Source organism: Acanthochromis polyacanthus, chromosome 9 (assembly GCF_021347895.1).
Source record: "Acanthochromis polyacanthus isolate Apoly-LR-REF ecotype Palm Island chromosome 9, KAUST_Apoly_ChrSc, whole genome shotgun sequence".
Classification (NCBI taxonomy): domain Eukaryota; kingdom Metazoa; phylum Chordata; class Actinopteri; family Pomacentridae; genus Acanthochromis; species Acanthochromis polyacanthus.
The window spans coordinates 38,904,084-38,922,638 of record NC_067121.1 but is presented as its reverse complement, the minus strand read 5'-3'; the positions used below and the strand labels follow the sequence as shown (position 1 = coordinate 38,922,638).

General features: G+C 40.6%; 1 protein-coding gene across 1 annotated transcript; it reads right to left on the bottom strand.

Moving 5' to 3' along the window:
- Positions 1-38: 38 nt before the first annotated feature.
- Positions 39-17,297, bottom strand: miga1 (mitoguardin 1). The gene is made up of 16 exons (XM_022217821.2): positions 17,168-17,297; positions 15,588-15,741; positions 14,622-14,793; positions 12,733-12,842; positions 11,701-11,833; positions 11,381-11,517; positions 9,575-9,698; positions 7,838-7,938; positions 5,213-5,322; positions 5,033-5,105; positions 4,718-4,804; positions 4,536-4,634; positions 4,289-4,423; positions 3,430-3,483; positions 3,217-3,333; positions 39-2,602 (listed from the first exon to the last, which is right to left on the bottom strand). Exons 2-16 carry the CDS (start codon positions 15,684-15,686, stop codon positions 2,381-2,383), a joined length of 1,773 nt encoding a protein of 590 aa, XP_022073513.2. The 5' UTR covers positions 15,687-15,741; positions 17,168-17,297; the 3' UTR covers positions 39-2,380.
- Between the last annotated feature and the right edge of the window lie 1,258 nt (positions 17,298-18,555).

Below are 18,555 nucleotides of genomic sequence, written 5' to 3'. Positions count from 1 at the left end.
CGTTGACTTTTATTCTGTCCCAGGAAAAACACAACGGACATACTCAGAGTTTTTATTGATGATTTGTACAGAAAACAAAGTGAAAATGCATAAAATAAACCATCTTCAATCTGTCAGAAATAAGACTTTCATTCACAAAACCACGCTTCATCTGTGCTTTGGAAGGTTCTGGTTGCTCCTTGTGTTCATACTGAGCCAGAAAACATCCTCACCCTGTTGGAAAATACACCCCGAACTCTTCTAAACCAGGGCTGTCCAACATGAGGCCCGTGGTCCAAAAGTGGTCCTCCAGAGGGTCCAATCCGGCCCTCAAAGAGTAAAAATTCCAGAGAAGACATTAACTGCAGATTGTAAATTAGTAAAACTATAAATTTAAAATCATTTCTAGACCATGACATTTTGTTTAGTCATAAAGTAAAAATACGAGATTGTTCATTTGCCTCATTTTTATTTTTTATCTGACTTTTCTCATTTTCTTGTTGCTTTGTTTCTAGCTTTTGCCATTTTGTCTTGTTTTTGTCTTTACTGTCTGACTTGTTTCTCCTTTGGTATCGTTTGTGATTTTTGTCTTTTGGTTTAGTCATTTATTTTTGTTTTTCTTGCTTTGGTCATTTGTTCTTGTCACTCCTACCACCTGTGTTTCAGTAGCTACTCTGTCAAAGGTCTTTCATCAAATTCAGAAGCTGAAATGATCACAATCTTGACAAAACTGCTTTCACCTGCACTTCTAATCCTTAAAAACCCACCCGACACTGCAGCTCTGCACTTAAAAGCTGCAAAAAGTTCATTAGAACGTCCTAAAATGTTTAGTGTTTCGGATTTCTGCTTCTTTTGGCTTTAAAGCACATAAATATCAGAAGGTGATCATTTTAAAAGCCACTAGGGTTGTGTTTCAGGTCAGTATGAACAGGAGGAGTCATGAGGGGTGTTCGAAGACGGACTTGAAACCTCGTGAAAGGTGGCGTCTGTGATCCTGGTGGAAGTTTGGACATATCTGAACAGTAACGTGTTCTGTGCACGAGCTCCAACGTGAGCAGGACTCGCTGCAAAAGTGTTTTAATCTGCATGTGATAAAAGCTGTGGTGGATCAGAATCACACGCTCCATCTTTAAGAGTGAAATCCTACAGAAACAGACGATCGCACATCTGTCCACATCTGGATCGTCGCTCGTCTGTAGTGTCCTCAGCAGACAGACGGCGGGATTCCTCAGAGAAACGAGACTCAGACGTACATTCAGAGACAAAGACGAAGCTCGAATATGTGCGCTCATCGTAAGGCTTTTTGTGTTTTTGTCCGTCGTGACAAACCGAGTAGCAGTCCAACAGCAGCAGAGTCTGATTTCAGGGCCTCGTTTAACCCTCCTATTGTCCTGTGGGTCACATTGACTCGTTTTAAAGTTTGAAAATGTGGGGAAAATATATTTTCACAATGAAACTTCTGATGTCCACATTTTTAACATTTTTTGGTGGAAAAAAAAATTCTGAAGAAAATCCCCCCCCCCCCAAAAAGAACCAAAACGCAGCAAATTTTGCTGAATTTTGGTAGATTTTTTTAGTGAATGTTCTTAAAGAAAACAGATGATTTATATGTAATCGCTTTAGATATTTTTACTAATTTTTGGAAAACTTTTACTCATTTTTTACCAAATTTGGGGGATTTTTTGAAGTGAAACTTTTAGGGGAAACTGAAGGAATTATTGGAATTTTCTTCCAGAGGGTTTTGCAAATTTTCAGAAATTTGGGGAATTTTTTTGCTGAATTTTTGGCTTTTTTTTCAGACAAGGAAACAATATTTTTTGGTGGCTATAAATGAGGACAACAGGAGGGTTAAATCCTGCATGAAGCTTTTCCCTTTTTTTAAATAACATCTGTGCAGCCAGATGTTCAGTTTCTTTTCTGACTCGCTGTGTTCGGTCACTCCTACATCTAATAGTGTTGCATTGCTGATGCTCAGGATGTTTAAATGCGTCTAATAAATCTACCTGACAGTCGACTGGATGTTTGAAGCAGACCACATTAATACATACAGGCACAACTAGAACTTCTACAAAACAAACCCTGCATCCTTTAATAAATACGGTAAAATACCTGCTTCTGCTCTGAATGGCAATAAATATCTAAAAGCTACCGCTAGAGAGTCACTGCCAGTCTCACAGCAACGTTAAACCTTATTGCTATGGTATTTAAAATGGCACGGTGGAGAGGAGGGGAGGAGATGAAGAGATGAAGGCAGACACCTGGATCCACAGGTACAGAGCGCACGGCATGATGGGAGATGTAGTCTGCGGCTTTCAGAGGCGGCTCACACCTACGGATAGGTCCTTTGGTCCAGCAGGCGGTGTGAACTCACCGCAGGATAAACGCCGTCCTTGTGTGTGTGTCACTGTACCGGAGCGTCCAGCAGGGTGGCGCTGGGCAGCAGCTGCCCCTGGACGGGGTTACAGCCGCTGTGGTGGCGCTGGGAGTCGGCCCCCAGGTAGGCCAGCAGCAGCTCGGTGCGTCGGTGCAGCAGGTGGAGCATGTCCTCCGCCAGGCTGTCCACCGACGAGTAGCGCACCTTATCCAGGTCAAAGATGTCCTTCAGGAAGTGGAGCACCTGGTCCTGGAGGAGAAGCAGCAGAACATGGATTTAAAAAACACATCCAGAAAGAATTCCTGCAGAGAAAACCAGCCGGTAAAATGCATTTATACCCCAAACCTAGGAGAAGTCAGGATAAAGCAGCTGAACTTGTGAGGTTCCACCTAAAGAACCTCAACATAAAATATCACCATTTCGCTGTAGCAGATATGAGGAAAAGTCCTAAAAACTGCCCTCCTGAAATCTCCAGCTGGGAATTTAGCCTCAGATTTCTCCACATCAGCTGTGTTGTGATCGTTTCACCGTCTGCTGAAGCTTCTGCTCCTCTGCTGGCAGATTTAACAGATCACATCTTATCAAGAAATGCTCATGATGTTTTCTCTTTTATGCTTCACCATTAACGATCCGACCGGCGCTCTTTCAGTTAAACATCATCGCTTCCTTTCCTTCTGCAGCGCGTTCATGCCACCCTCCTCAGCATCAGAAGCCTTTAGTCTGAACATCTCCATTTCAGCAGCGGACATACATTCATCTGCTGAATTCTGTTCAGATCTGAATGGAAACCCGGCCTCTGACAGAAAGTGGAGCTTCCTAGTGGATATCTCCTGTTCCTGATGTTGTGTTTGGTGCCGACTGACCTTGAAGAAGCAGCAGAAGTCGTGCAGGGAGCTCTTTGGTCCCAGGAAGCCCCAGGCCAGAACGGGGCTGATCTGTTCACACACTGCGTAGAAATGAGCGATGAAGCCGTCGGCCACCTGAGACCAACAGCAGAGGTTAGCCGGTTGATCGGTTCATGATTCTACTGGATGTCCGTCAGATAAAGAGACTAGAGGGAGAACAGAGACTCGTACCTTCATGTGTTGTCTCTTCTGCTTCAGCACTGACCAACAACTCGATGCCACCGCCTGAGAAATAAACACATCAGACTCAACGAAAAGTCAAAATTCACCAGCTTCAAGAGTCTCAACAGAACGTGAGATTTAGTCTTTTAGTCTAGTTTTAGTTGACTAAATGTAAGAGTTTTAGTCTTAAGTCTAGTTTTAAGTCTTTTAGTCTTTGTCTAGTATTAAGTCTTTTATTCTTAGTCAAGTTTTAAGGCTTTTAGTCTGCCTAGTCTTTAGTCTTAGTCTAGTCTTAGTTGGCTGAATATTATAAGTCTTTCAGTCTTCGTCTAGTATTAAGTCTTTTAGTCAGCCTAGTCTTTAGTCTTTTAGTCTTTGTCTAGTAGGAAGTCTTTTAGTCAGCCTAGTCTTTAGTCTTTTCATCTTTGTCTGGTCTTAGTCGACCAAATATTAGCAGATTTTAGTCAACTGAATCCACAGTGGACTAAATGTTTCTCCAGAATGTCCAATGATTGGAAACATCCATCAGTCTATGTTCTGGAAGTTATGGAATGGTACTCAGGCTTCAATCTGCTATACAGACGCAGATTTAAGAGTTGTAATAAAAACATGTATTTTATTTTATTCTTAATGTCAAAAGCATGACCGTGGCTTTTTCACAAAAGATAATGTCACATAACTTAAGCATTCGTCCCGCCCTAACATTTTCATCTTGTTTTAATGAGTCGCTTATATTTCGTCACAGTCTTCGTCTTCATGCCTGACTGAGTTTTTATTGAGTTTTCGTTTGCTGACGGATATTTTTCATCATAGTCTTCGTCAACGAAGCCAACACTGATGATTTGGTCCAGTTTTGTGTCTGACTCACCGTCTCCTTGAAGGAGCTGTTGAGCCAGCGGTTGTTGACCACGTTCTGGATGGAGATGGGCGGATTCTCCAGGTCCTCGAATGAATCCATCAGGATGAAGTCCAGCACGATGTCGTAGAAGTTCAAGTGCCTCACCTGGTCAGCATCAGACATGAAAAAAGAGATCAGTCTGGTTTCTGTACAGTTCCATGCTGGACAGAACAAAGCCAGCTTAACCAGTTTAACGTCACCGGAACTAAACACTGACCCCCCGTGTGGCCAGCTCCACCTCCGTGTCCTCCCAGTGCTCCGTGTGCTCCAGGAAGGAAATCATCTCCTCAAACACTTCTTCAAATCTCTTTGGGCTCTGCAGATCAAACAGAAACATCTATGAGAGGAACAGCTCGTGAAGGAGAGACGGCTTTCTGTCCCATGATTCTTCAGTCTTACCTTTTGTGCTTTAACTATAATAGAAGACAGTATTTTCTTTCCTGTTTCGGCCAGAAACATCTTGGTCGTCCTCTCACACAAAATGAGCTGCAGACCAAAGAACATTATTTTCTGAGTTTGGTTTCTGTGGAGTTCAGGCTCACTCTGCAGATTCTGGTTTCAAATCACCGACATAAGATGGCAGCCCGAGTTTCACAAAACATTTTGGCTTCACTTTTGTAAAGTGGGTGAAAATAGAGATACGGCGTCCATCGTCATGTACAGTTGATGTTAGGAACGGGTTCATAAACTGTAATTTATGAGGGTAAACTGTACCTGACTCGCTTGCCGCACACAGTGTAACTTAGCCAGGAAATCCAAGTCTCCAAGACATTCCAGCATCTCAGTTCTGGAAATAAAAACCAAGAAGAAGTTCTTCATGCTGCTGTCATTTAAAATGATGGTGGGAAGGTTTCACGCTGCAGACGGTGAGTGACGTGTTGATGGTGTAACTACCTCAGCACTCTGCAGGAGATCTTGCCGTCTTCAGCCATCTGCAGCGCCTCCTCGTAGAACCGGTGGTGACCCAGAGCAAAGACGCTCCTCAGCTCTCTGTGCTCGGACAGCTGAGACACAAACGGACCATTACCGGATAAATAAAAACCACTTTCACTCCCTGGTCACCACACATGAGGCTTTAAGTGAGCAGAACTCACAAAATCAAGCCCAGAACACGAGTTTTTCTATTATTCACAGTGGTGTACATCTTAATGTGTCCACATGTTGCAGCAGCAAAGAAGGCTTTGGATTCTTTCTTTTTTAATCTAAATCTGGAATCATATTTAGGACAATAGAAGGAGCAGGTGGTTCCTTCACTAATACATGTTTTACTGAAGCTGTTCTGAGCTGCACCCTTTGGACCGGCATAAAGAAAACCGTGTTGGAGTGTGTAGTGAAAACAGCTGACTAAACGTCCAACAGTGCTGCAGGAAAGTGGAAGATCTATTTTCAGTGACTCATAAAGGATGAAGGACCCGGTTCCACTGCTGCCAGCTCTGCTCGAAACACGGTGAGTCTGAAGGTGAACATTTACATTTAGAACATTCAGGAATTTATTTAAATGTAGTCACACAATAATTAACAGGAACAATGATTTCCAAAAACTGACAGCAAACGACGAGTAACTGACCCTCCAGAAAAACGTGATTATGTGATCGCATGAATTCCCGCATTAATCACCAAAATGCTGCTGATTATGCGGGGGTCAATTATTTCCCAACAGGCCGCATAATCCCTGCAAAACGGCGCATAATTCCTGCAAGAATCTCACATTTCCACGAAAAAAAGAGAAATATGCGGGTCCCGCTTGATTTCACAATTTCCGCATAAAATGAGAAAACTATAACCGATATAAATGGAGTTGTAAGTTTTTATGTGACGCCCGGCCTGACGTCATCAGTTCGCGCATTCACACACACTAGAAGCACGAGCTGCTGCGGAGCGTGGCGCCAGTGTTGCCAACTTAGCGACTTTCTCGTTAAATCTAGCGACTTTCCAAAGCGTCCTAGCGACTTTTTTTGTCAAAAGCGACTAGCGACAAATCTAGCGACTTTTTCTGCCGTTTTGGAGACTGACAGGAAAACTCGGCTCATTCTGCAGTTACTGTTTTCAACAAGCAGCAGGTGCTGCTGTGAGCTTCTCCCCCTCCCAGAGCACAGGCTGTCAGTCCAGTAACCTCACAGCAGTCCCAGTGTCTGATTAGAGGAAATATCCCTCCGCAGCCAGACGGCAGGTGAATCGCGCATATGTTTGCATATTTCACAACTATTCGCATACTTCGCAACTTTCTGCAATTTCCCCGCATAAAATGGCATAAAAACCCCGCATATTTATTCGCATAATCAAGGATTTTTGTCCGCGTTTTTCTGGAGGGTCTAAATAATAGAACTCACGCTGAAGCATATATCTACATGTTGGAGCTAAAGCCCTCGGGGTGAACGGGGAGCTCAGCCTGTAGACGTTATAAACAACCGGTTTGTGTTTTGTTGGTTTAATGCAGCAGCAGCTTGAGCCCCCACAGGGACTTAATGAGTAAAGGAGATAAAAGGAGAACCGCTAAACAGGAAGTCATCCGAATCAGACTCCTGCTGAGAATCAGACGTACTCTCACAGTTTCAGACAGGTTGGGATTAAAACGTCTGCTGGTTCCATTCTGAGCCTCCTGCTCTAAGCCTGTACTTCATCAGTGCTGTGGTTTTGAAGCTCAGAGGACGTCTGTGGTTTAGTAATCTAAACATGTTTGTCATTTTGGAAATGCCCATTGGATAATGTCAGTCCTTTTTAAATCTGAAAAAAATACAATTTAACACCATAAATACAGAAACAGAATCAACTCTTTCTGCTGTCTGGAGGGTTTTCCTGTCTTTTAGACGGTACCAGCAGAGATCCAGCTGAGAAATGAACCCTCCTGTTGTCTTCATGTACGGGCATCAAAAAATATTGTTTCTTCATCTGAAAAAAATTCAAAAATTCTTCAAAAAAATCCCCAAATTTCTGAAAATTTGCGAAATCTACAGGAAGAAAATTCCAGTAATTCCAGTAGTTTCCCTTGAAAGTTTTATTTTTTTTAAAAATCTCCCAAATATGCCAGGAAAATTCTTGTAAATATTTTCAAAAAATGAGGAAAAATCGTCCAAAAAAATCCTAAAAATATCTAAAGTGATTCCATATATATCAGTAAAACTTCTGATATTTTCTTTAAGAACATCCACAAAAAAATCCAGCAAATTTCACTTTGTTGAAAATATTTATATAAGAATTTTCTTGCTAAATTTGGGAGATTTTTTTTTTTAAAAATAAAACTTTTAAAGGGAAACTTCTCTCTTCTGTCTTTCTGAAGGTTTTGCACATTTTCAGAAATTTTGGGATTTTTTTGAAGATTTTGGGGATTTTTTTCAGACAAGGAAACAATATTTTTTTTAACAGGAGGGTCAATGCTTTGTCACACGTTTTTGTACCTGAAAATTCCTCTCCGTTTTAAAATTAAACAAACACTAAAGGACAAAGTGTGGTAATAGAGTAAAATGTTCTGTCTGTAATTCAGGAATCCCTGCGGTGTTCAGGGCTGTGAGCTTTTCTTACCTCAGCAGCAGACACAAAGGAGTCGGTGGAGGCGATGCTGATGCTGTCTCTTAAACAGGCGTCATCCAGCTCCTCTCTGGACAAAGCGTCGGTCATTTTATCTAGAGAGGAAGAAAAGTCACGCTCACACAGCAGCACAGTTTGGATCTGACTGGTTTGTATTATACAGACAGACAGAGAATCACTCCAGCACAACAGCCACGCACTCACACTACAACCTGACAAACCTGATTAATACTAAAAAATAAGTCCCACTTCTATAGATGTGCTTTAATGTGAGTTTTACTTTTAGCTTCAGTTGGTTCTGGTGTTTTATTCTGTTTATTTTAGATGTTCTCTCTGGTTTTATCTTTCTTTCAGCTGTCTGGTTCTTTGGTGTGATGTCGTCTCTCTAATTCTTTACTTTTAATTTTAATCCTCAATCTAGTTCTTTAATTTTCAAACTGCCTGGTTCCCCTGTTTATTTGTGTGCTAATCTAGCTAAACATTCATTTAATTTATAATCATTTTCACTGTTTATTTTCACTGACTTCTCTCCTATATCTTGTTAGATCGTCTCTGTTGCACGTTTTAACTTGTCAACGCTGTTCTTAAGGCTGCTGTAGAAATGAAGTTATTATTATCGGATTTATTTCTATTAACTGCTTTGAGTGAATAAACGTAGCTGCCTAGTGTCGTCAGAAGGTGGCGGTAGAGACTCTATTACACATTAGTGTAATAAACAGAGCAGAAGAAGTAAGACAAAATGACAGTTATTTATCAACTGCTATAAAAATAAAAAAAAAACCTTAACCCTCGTGTCGTCCTGCAGGTCAAAGTTTTAAAGTTTGAAAAATATGAATGTTCTTAAAGAAAATTGAAGTTTTACTGATATATATGAAGAGTTCATTTGCAAAAACAGCTAACTCCATTTTCAGAAAACTCATTTTTTTATTGTTTACTTCATATAATAATAATAATAATAATAACACTAATTATTTATTTTTCTCTATTTTTTCATGTATTTTTCTACTGAGTCAAATCCACTCAACTTCAGTTTGATTTTATCTCAAGTAAACAATAAAAAAAAGTTTTCTGAAAATTTATCAAAATGGAGTTATCTGTTTTTGCAAATGAACTCTTCATATGGAATCACTTTAGATACTTTTTTGGAAGATTTTTACTCATTTCTTGAAAATAATTACAAGAATTTTTTTGCCAAATTTGGAGATTTTTTTGTAAAATAAAACTTTTCAGGGAAACTTTTAAGGAATTCTCTTCCTGAAGGTTTTGCAAATTTTCAGAAATTTGAGGATTTTTTTTTTTGCTGAAATGTTTAATTTTTTTCAGACAAGGAAACGGTAGTTTTTGGTGCTGGTCAACGAGGACAACAGGAGGGTTAAAGAAATGGACTAAATTATGCCCCCTTCAACAGAAAATGTACAGAACTCTTCAGGAACTGTTTTAAAAGCTGGTAGTTGTAGTTCTTATTTCACGTTGGTTTTATTTGCTTCGCGAAGATAAAAACAACGAAAGAAGCACAAACAGCTGATCATGTGAGTTAAACTGTCTTTCTAGCAGAAGTTATTTAAAAAAGTTGCTTCAATCTCCCATGAAGGATATAAACTGTTCTGAAAGTGTCCAGAGGGCATGAAAACTGTTTTCCATTAAGCTTCTACGCGCTAAAATCGGGCTGCCGCTGTGGGTGTTTCACAGAGCTGCTGTCCTGTATGGTACTGATGAACCCGTTAGCCTCACCCTGGCTGCTGCTGTGGGTGGAGGGCTCCGACATTCCCAACACTCCCTCAAACTCCTCCTGCAGGTGATAAGCCCTCTGCAGCAGAGACTTCAGCCTGTGGACGAACTCTGCACTGATGACATCCTGAACACAGAAAGAGAGATCAAACAGCCAAACCTTAATCAATACATAAAATATAACAGAAGATAAGTGTAACAGCATCACTGAGTCACTATGGGCTGCTGGTTTATTTAAGACACCGTCCTAACGGAGCAGAAGTACATTTTTTGGCCCTATTCCACGGATTATTTTCAGCCTGACCTTGGGAATTCCCCGTGACCTAATTTTTTAACGAGCTTTCTGAAGACACAAATGAAGACCAAGCAGCAGCCTCACCGTCTGTTTGGGTGCCCAGACTGAACCGTTGGACCTGCACTAATCCAAAGCCCTCTGCAGCCGGGTTAGACAAGTTACACAATCCCGGCTCTGTGGAAGCGGTGGGCTGTCAGAGTGCAGGAAATTCATATCTGTGACCATGTGAGCGGCGTTTGTGGGCAGGTTTCCTCTGGCATTAAAGAACCGAACACCGAGTAGAGAGCATGACGGAATGACTTCAGTAAACACATCAGCTCTTTGGCTTCAGACTGAGAGAGATGCATGGATGCTGTGCAATAATTGTTGTTACTGGAAAGGAAAAAATCAGCTGCATGAGCCAGTTTCTCTGCTCGCTTTGAATGATTTAAACGGACCTAAACGCTCGAAAAGACATGTTTAAAAGTTTAATTTGGAGGTAAATATTCAAGTTTGTGTTAAATCTGGACCATGAAGTGTTTAATTTCAGGCTGTGTGTCTGTAAATTCAGTCACGTTTCCTCCTGGACTAGGGTGAGGACTTGTGTGACCAATGTATTTTATTTAAAAATACATTTCATGGAAAACAAACAAACTGTACGGAAACTCAGCAGCGCCCACATATTTCACTGGAATTACACTCATTTATTAGGAGGGTCAATCTAAATCTGCGGGACTATTGAAGTCCATGGGATTTATCTGGCATACGTTTTTAATAATAGTAAAAAAAAAATAATGTTTTTTTATTTTCATTGTGAAAATATTTTTTTCTCTCCACATTTTCTAACTTTAAAACGGGTCAATTTTGACCGGCCGGATGACACGAGGGTTAAAACGGCTTTTTATGGTGACATTTTATTACTTTTATTGTTTTATTGTTTATTTTACGGGCTGCACAGTAGCGTTGTGGCTTTGCAGCGAGAAGATCCCTGATTGGCGTCGTGGCCTTCCCGGGGTCTTCCTGCATGTAATCTCCATGTTCTCCTGTACATGTGTCCGTTTCCTCCCACAGTCCAAAAACGTGCTGAGCTTAACTGCTGATTCTAAATTTGCCCGTAGCTGTGAATGTTTGTCCTGTTTTAAGTAACTTTATTGTTTTGAAGGTATTTTCTTCTTTTTCACTGTGAAGCTCTTTGCTCACCCTTTGGCTGTAAAGGGATACAGAAATAAACTCTGATTGATATACATGAAGGACTGGACAAATACATGGAAGGCCAACACTGCACTACATGCTCATCAACACGGTGAAGCACCTCAGAAGAAGAAGGACAGGCCTAAGGTTTCCCTGGCAGCGCTGTGGGTTCAGCATGTTGGACAGAGCAGCATCACACAGAGTTCTGGGACCCGTCAGATCTGACATCACATCAGCACATTCCAGTAAAACGCAGACGTGGGGGTAAGAGATCCCCATGTGACACTGATCCCGTGTGAACAGTACATCAGTGTGGTTTCCTGTTAAAGCGGAGCCTTTCTTACCTCCATGGTCTGCTCAGCGATGGCGTCTCCAGCTCCTGTCTTGACGGATGCACAGCTCGCATCGTCCTCACCCTGCTGGCTCCTGAATGCCAAAGCTTCCTCCCACCGCCGCAGAGCCTCCTCAAACAAATCCATCCCTGAGAGAAGAAGAAAAACACTCTGAAGTCTCCAGAAACAATCAATACCTCAGGAGTTCTGATTTTAAAGTGCAGCCGAACAGAAATGGACTTTCAGAGGAATTCCAAGCAGGCTGAATGTTTCTGTCATTTCAGTGCATTTAATACCGACAGTGAGGCCGTGCAGCACACCAGTCTGCTTACCCATGAGGTACAGGTTTTCAGGTGTGGCTACAGGTACGTTGACCACACTGCAGATGTCAGCGTCGCCCACTCTGTCCCAGCAGGTGGACTCATTGGCGCAGGTGCTGCTGCTGGATGAGTTCATGCTTTTTACCTGCAAAGACGCAGCAGAGGAGCTCAACACAAACACACTGCAGCTGTCAACAATATGTGTCACTAAGCACCAAAAACACAAACAAGAAACAATTAGTCCTCCTGCACAGTAACCACACTTTATTAGTCAATTATTTAGAGAGAAATCTCACATCAGACACGATTAAAATGACTGGAAAAGCTGACAGCAGTGCAGAGAATAAACGGTCACTGCTCTGTGTTTTATGTGGAGAATATGAAGCAAAATATGGCAGACACAAAAGGACACGCAACGTTTTCTATTCTGGTTTAACCCTCCTGTTGTCTTCAATTTACGGACACCAAAAAATATTGTTTCCTTGTTTGAAAAAATCCAAAAATTCAGCAAAAGAAAAAAAAAATTCGACAAAACTCTGAAAATTTGCAAAACCTTCAGGAAGAAAATTCCAATAATTCCCTAAAAGTTTCCCTTAAAAGTTTTATTTAAAAAAAAATCCCCCAAATTTGGGAAGAAAATTCTTGTAAATATTTTAAAAAATTGAGTAAAAATCTTCCCAAAAAAATCCTTAAAATATCTAAAGTGACTACATGTATATTAGTAAAACTTCTAATATTTTAACATTTCTTTTTTCCACCAAAAATGTTCAAAAATTTCCCAAAAACGTTGAAAATGTGGACATCAGAAGTTTCACTGTGGAAATATATTTTTTCCCACATTTTCAAACTTTAAAACTTGTCAATTTGACCCGCAGGACGACACGATTGTCAAACACTGGAAGGTTTTTAATGTATGATCAGATTTTTCCCTCTTCCAAAGCTAAAAACAGCTCGAGCCGTCGCTGCATTCTGTCTGTAGATACTGTCGCTTCAGATAAAAATGATGTGGAACATTCAGTGCACTGAAACTGTGGCTAGTCTCACCGAGGCCAGGCTCAGCAGAGACCCAGACAGCTTCCTGTAGCCTCCTGCAGTGAGGACCAGGCCGGAGGAGTAGCCATTCAGGGAGAGAGTGATGGCCTGGCTGGTGTTATCTGTGTAGAGAAAGACAACAGACACTAGATAATGTGCTGGAAATGATAATGTAAACGATGTCCATTAATTAAATTCTACACTGAATTAAAAAAAAAATCCCAGATCAGTTACATTTGTGGCATTCCCAATAAGAGCAGTCCTCCTCCAAGGCTGCTCATTCCTCTGTATGTCAGAAATGCAGCATTTATTTTATTAGTTATTGATGATCAGAAATCACGGCAACATAGAATGTGTCTATTTAATATAGATGTACCCACAAACAAAGTGACCTTGCTCTGATCACAGGCGTGTGTTCTGCATGTGTACGTTATGCACGGATACCGGATCATGTGACCTAAATACGTATCGGGTGGCAGGAATTGATGGGACTCAGAAACACCCCCACAGTTTGATCAGCTGTTCATTGGATCATTTCTGATGGATAAGTCCTGATAAGTCCTCAGAGGTGGATTTGTAGTAGGATCACAATCAGCTGATGTAGTGTCCTCTTGTTGTCATGGTTACAGTGATGCTTTGCCGCTATCTGGCAATGATACAGAAATCTTTAACAAATCTGTGGATCCAGACCAGAGGTCGGCAACCCGCGGCTCTTTCATCCCTCTGTTGCGGCTCCCTGTAGCTTTGGAAAATAAATAATCAGCAGGCTATTTAATTAAAATTTGTTTTATTTTAGATTGTTAATTTTTAAAATTTAATTCTACATTTGAAGATTATGGTGATCTTGTAGCATCAAAATAAAACGTTTTAATTTTTGTCTGTCAAAATATGCGTTCCAGCCTGTGATGTAATGAGTATTTTGTGGGAGAAGAACTCCATAACCCAGCATGCCACGGGGGCAGAACCAGGAAGTGGCCGGACATCGAGTCACGTGTAGATCGGCTGGATGTAAGCACGCCTCGCTCAGTATCTACTCTTTGATATGTCGGGTTAATACGACGTTAGTCGCGAGAGCACGGATCGACGTCACGTCCAGCATCCAGGCAGCAGGTCAGAGAGTCAGAGGAGTGTCGTCTTGGAAAATAGGGCAACGACTTACCGGAGAAAAGTTATTAGCTTAAGATAAATAGATAAATAGATTTTACAAGTTAAATAGACATTCGCAAAATATTGATTTCCAGCTCACATTACGTAACATATGAGGCAAAAATGACATTAACCAAGTAAGATAAATATTAGTGGAAGGACACAATTAAAAAATGAATCTAATTAGAGGCTTTGTAATTAATTAATTAATCAGACTGATTAACAAGGGCATAGAGGTAAAAAAGTGATATATGCAGCGTTGTCTTCATTTTAAATGCCAAAAGGATTTTGCGGCTCCTGGTCTTTTCTTTTCTGTTGGAAACTGGTCGAAATGGCTCTTTGAGTGTTAAAGGTTGCCGCCCCCTGGTCTAGACTATAAGCTGCATCACTGCCAAAATCCAATCACTTGGTCCTTGTGTCATTTCTGAGCTTCCTCCAAATCCTTTCGTCTGTTTTTGAGGAATGCTGCACACAGACGGATTCACGTACACCGATCAGAACATAACTCTGCCACTTTCCTTGACAGAGTAATGAAAGATTATTTACTCTGGTCCATTGCTCTTTTGACTTCCCTTAATCCTACGTTTCTGTTAATGTCTCATTGGGACTCTAATCTCCTTAAGTGAGATTAAAAGAGTTAAAGCTTTTATCTGGAGCCGCTGCATACGTCCCACTGATGACATAACCAGACAGGAGATGGGCCAGCACGTTAAACGGAGATTACAGGACAGACAGGAAAAAACAGGAAGTCTTACCGTTTTCTGCTGAAGCTGGGGTGAAAACCTCAAAGCCAGCCTGCTCCCATTGTCGCGAGTGAGCCTTCTTTCTGCCCTTCCTCCTCTGGAAGCGACGAGCGAGGAAGAGGAGCGAGACGGCACCGAAGGCAGTGGCAGCCACCAGCTTCTTGGTGCCTGTGCTGACACTCACCTGGAATAAACAAAGACAGAACATCTAGATTTAACTGTTGCTATGTCTGACAAAGAACCATAAACACCGCAGTTTAAAGCCCATGTTTCAGACCTTCAGTCTATAGTTAGAAACACCAGCCGAGGAGGAGATTATCCACACAGACGCTGCTGCTGCTGCTGCACATTTGCAACAACCGATTACATAAACACTTGGACTGGAGGTATGACAACAGACATCATATTGACTTCTGGAACAGGGCAGTGACAGAGCTGGAACGATTTAATGGTGCAGCAGGTCTGCAGTACTTCAAAGCTGCATATATAACTTCTACTACCATACACTCCCAGACACCAGAATATCCAATTATATCAGCCCAGCTACGTGACTCAGAGCACACTCATACCTTCCACATGCTGTATAGGAAGCACACATTGTAACTTGGGAAAGGAAAATACACAGCGGTTAGTATCATAAAGACCGGAAAATTAAGCAAATGTAGACAACATTTAAAATAACATCTGCTCCTACAGCCTTAAAGTGTAATTGTATATCCTTTTTTGCATTTACAGGAAGTCCTCAACTTACATCGGAGTTCCGCCGTAAGTCAGAACTCTAGTGAAACTGTAAACAAAGCCGTTCCGTGCATCACCATATCAATCAGTTCTTCATAAAGTCACGAATAGCAACGACTTTCATGCATGTATGAATAATTTTACTAGAGGATAACAGAATATTCTAACGGACTGATATTGTTGCTGATGTTGAGGCTTCAATGTTTGTTGTTCAGTTCCAGATTTACCGTACTTTCTCACCTGTGCCAGGGAGCTGTAGACGGACAGCGGTAGGTCAACCATGAGCAGGGCAGCAGCCTTGGCAGACAGCTGGGAGCTTGAGAGGGTCTCATGTGTCATTGTGGCGCTTTATCCATGACTTGGCAACTCCTTCATCATCACCGTTCTGCTGGAGCTGAGCACACGAACAAGAGCGACATCAAAGGGTTTAACTTTGGAGGCTCTGGTGGGGACGCCGTGATTACTTAAAGCCTGTGACATAAAGCACTGTGCAAGCCGAACCATGAACCATGTATATTAGGGCTGGTCCGAATAGGAATTTGTGGGCTCTGGATATTCAGGCTCAATTAAAGACAAATATCCCAATATTCGGCTCATCCGGGGGATGGGGGTGAAATGACATTCAATCTATCCATTATCTGCATACGTTTAATCCTCATTAGGGTCACAGGAGCTGGAGTTTATCCCAGCTGACTAAAAATGAAGGCAGAGAACACCTGGACAGGTAACAGTCCATCACAGGGCTACACATAGAGACAAACAATCACACTCACATTCACACCGACAGACAATTTAGAATTACTAATTAACCTCAGCATGTTTGTGGACTGTGGGAGGAACAGGCGACAGTGCTAACCCAGTGTAGTGACCTGTATTTATATTATTCTCTTCTTTATTATTAACATGGTACAGGACATTTAAACAAACTCAAATACAAATGAAATACTAATTTGGAAAATGACACATTTACCTAATGAATTATAACAATCATATTAACTATACCTTCACTTTATACCTGGCACTAATATTTTATTTTATTCTATTTCATCTCATCTTATTTTCTGCTGCCTTCAGTTTATACCTGACCCTAATATTTTATTTTATTCTATTTAATTTTCTGTTACCGTCACTGTATACCTGACCCTGTTTTTTTTGTTTTATTTTACTTAATTTTCTGTTACCTTCACCCTATTATTCTGTTGTCTTGTTGTTTACCTCCTTGTTGAATATCCAGCTGCTGTAACAACAGAATTTCCCTCTTGGGATTACTAAAGTCCGTCTAAGTCGAAGACGAAAAAAATACGTTTTAAAACAACAAACTCGACTTAGAAAATATATATATATAAAGTGTCCTTGCATGTTCTGATACTGTGTCTTACATCTATAAGGACTGTATTTTAACGTCTTGCTGTTGTGCTGGTCTCTGCCCAGGTTAAAGTCTCTGTGAACTCCTTTCCAGTCCCATTGTCTGACTACTGACAATGTTTATAACTACTTTACAACAGTTATGTAACTATTCAGACTCGCACAGTTTGCTTGCATAACACCAAAAACTATTTCCAATAAAAATCACATTTCTTGCAAGAGTTTTAAATGTGTTTACAGTGACAAAAAGCGCTGATATTAACTGCTAACAAGCATTGAAACGACATAATCTCATGAACACATGGTTGAGAAAATGATCACTGGCCCGCCTCAGCAGCTAACGGCTAACTCGGCTAACAGGGCTAATAACGGCTAGCAGGGTTTAGATAAATTTGATCTACCATCTGGAATCAAGACAGTTTAACAGATAAACTAGGGATCGGTTCTTAACTCACGGTACTGCTGATGTCCCGGTAAATTCGGAGATCCCGGCGGTTGAACCGGTTCTCTCCTGCTGACCTCAGATGCTGCCCACTGAAGGACTCCGGCACGAGCAGCAGCACCCATGCGCACTGTCGTGTAATGCTGTTGTGGAGTTTGTGCGCCCCCGCTCGGTGCGTTTGAGTAGTACAGTCTGCGTTCATGCTCACTTTAAAAGATAGATAGATACATAGATAGACAGACAGACAGACAGACAGACAGATAGACAGATAGATAGATAGATAGTCCTTTAATTCTCCCCACGCCATGGAAATTCACACTATTACAGCAGCCTCCCAATTTTTGACTCATTTTGTGCAATTTGAGTGATTTTGTGCAATTTTTGACTAATTTTAAACAAGTTTTATGTCAGTTTGGATCCTTTCTTGTCATTTTGGGTCATTTTTGTACCTTTGGGCTAATTTTTGAGTCATTTAGGACAAACTTTATGTCATTCTGGATTAATTTTCCATAATTAGGGATCATTTTGAATGAATGAATGAATGAATGAATGAATGAATGAATGAATGAAAAGTTTATTTCGAACATTGATTAAAACAAAAGAAAAAAAGAGAAAGGAACAAATCAGCAATGTCCGAAAAGGAGTAGGAAGAAGTGTAAAACTTATAAAACTCCTACCCCCCCATTACCAATCCAACAAGATAATACGATTTACGAAAATTGTACAAATATATACATACATACATACACATACACTCATATATATATATATATATATATATATATATATATATATATATATATATTTACATATATCTACACACATACACACATATATACACACATATACATACATACACCCGTACACATACGCACATTTTCAAGTCATTTTAGACGTATATAGTATATAATTCTGGGACTTTTTGTGTCATAGTTAGCATTTTGCTGATATTCAGTCATTTGTTTTAATAATAAGTTTTCTTCCTCCCACTCCCTTTCAGGCATCAGAACCTACTGTATGTAATACCTACTATAGCTTTTTAGTTGCTGTACGGAAATAACAATATATCTGTATGTATAAAATGCAGTTCTATTGTATATACTTGCCTGAAATGAAATAATAAATACAATACAATTGTTTCCATTATAAATAATCATGGAATTTTTAAAGGCATGATCATAATGAATAAAAAGACTTATATTCTTTACTTTTAATAGAAATATATGCAAGATGAATGTAATGGACTTCAGAAGTCCCTCAGTTATAAATTGATCCTGTTATATTTAGCCGGAAGATTCTCTGTCAGCTTCACAAAGCCCGCTAGATGGCGCTTGGGATGGGTTTACTGCACTGTACATTGTTTTTAATTATCATCAGGTGACTGTTTTCACGTTTTACAGC

Excerpts from the sequence above, each read along its gene's own strand:
- miga1 (XM_022217821.2), bottom strand. The coding sequence starts at position 15,686 with ATGACACATGAGACCCTCTCAAGCTCCCAGCTGTCTGCCAAGGCTGCT. Across the intron at positions 4,805-5,032 it reads GTGTGCGGCAAGCGAGTCAG|CTCATTTTGTGTGAGAGGAC; the intron begins GTACAGTTTACC and ends TTTGGTCTGCAG. Across the intron at positions 3,334-3,429 it reads AGAAGAGACAACACATGAAG|GTGGCCGACGGCTTCATCGC; the intron begins GTACGAGTCTCT and ends TGTTGGTCTCAG.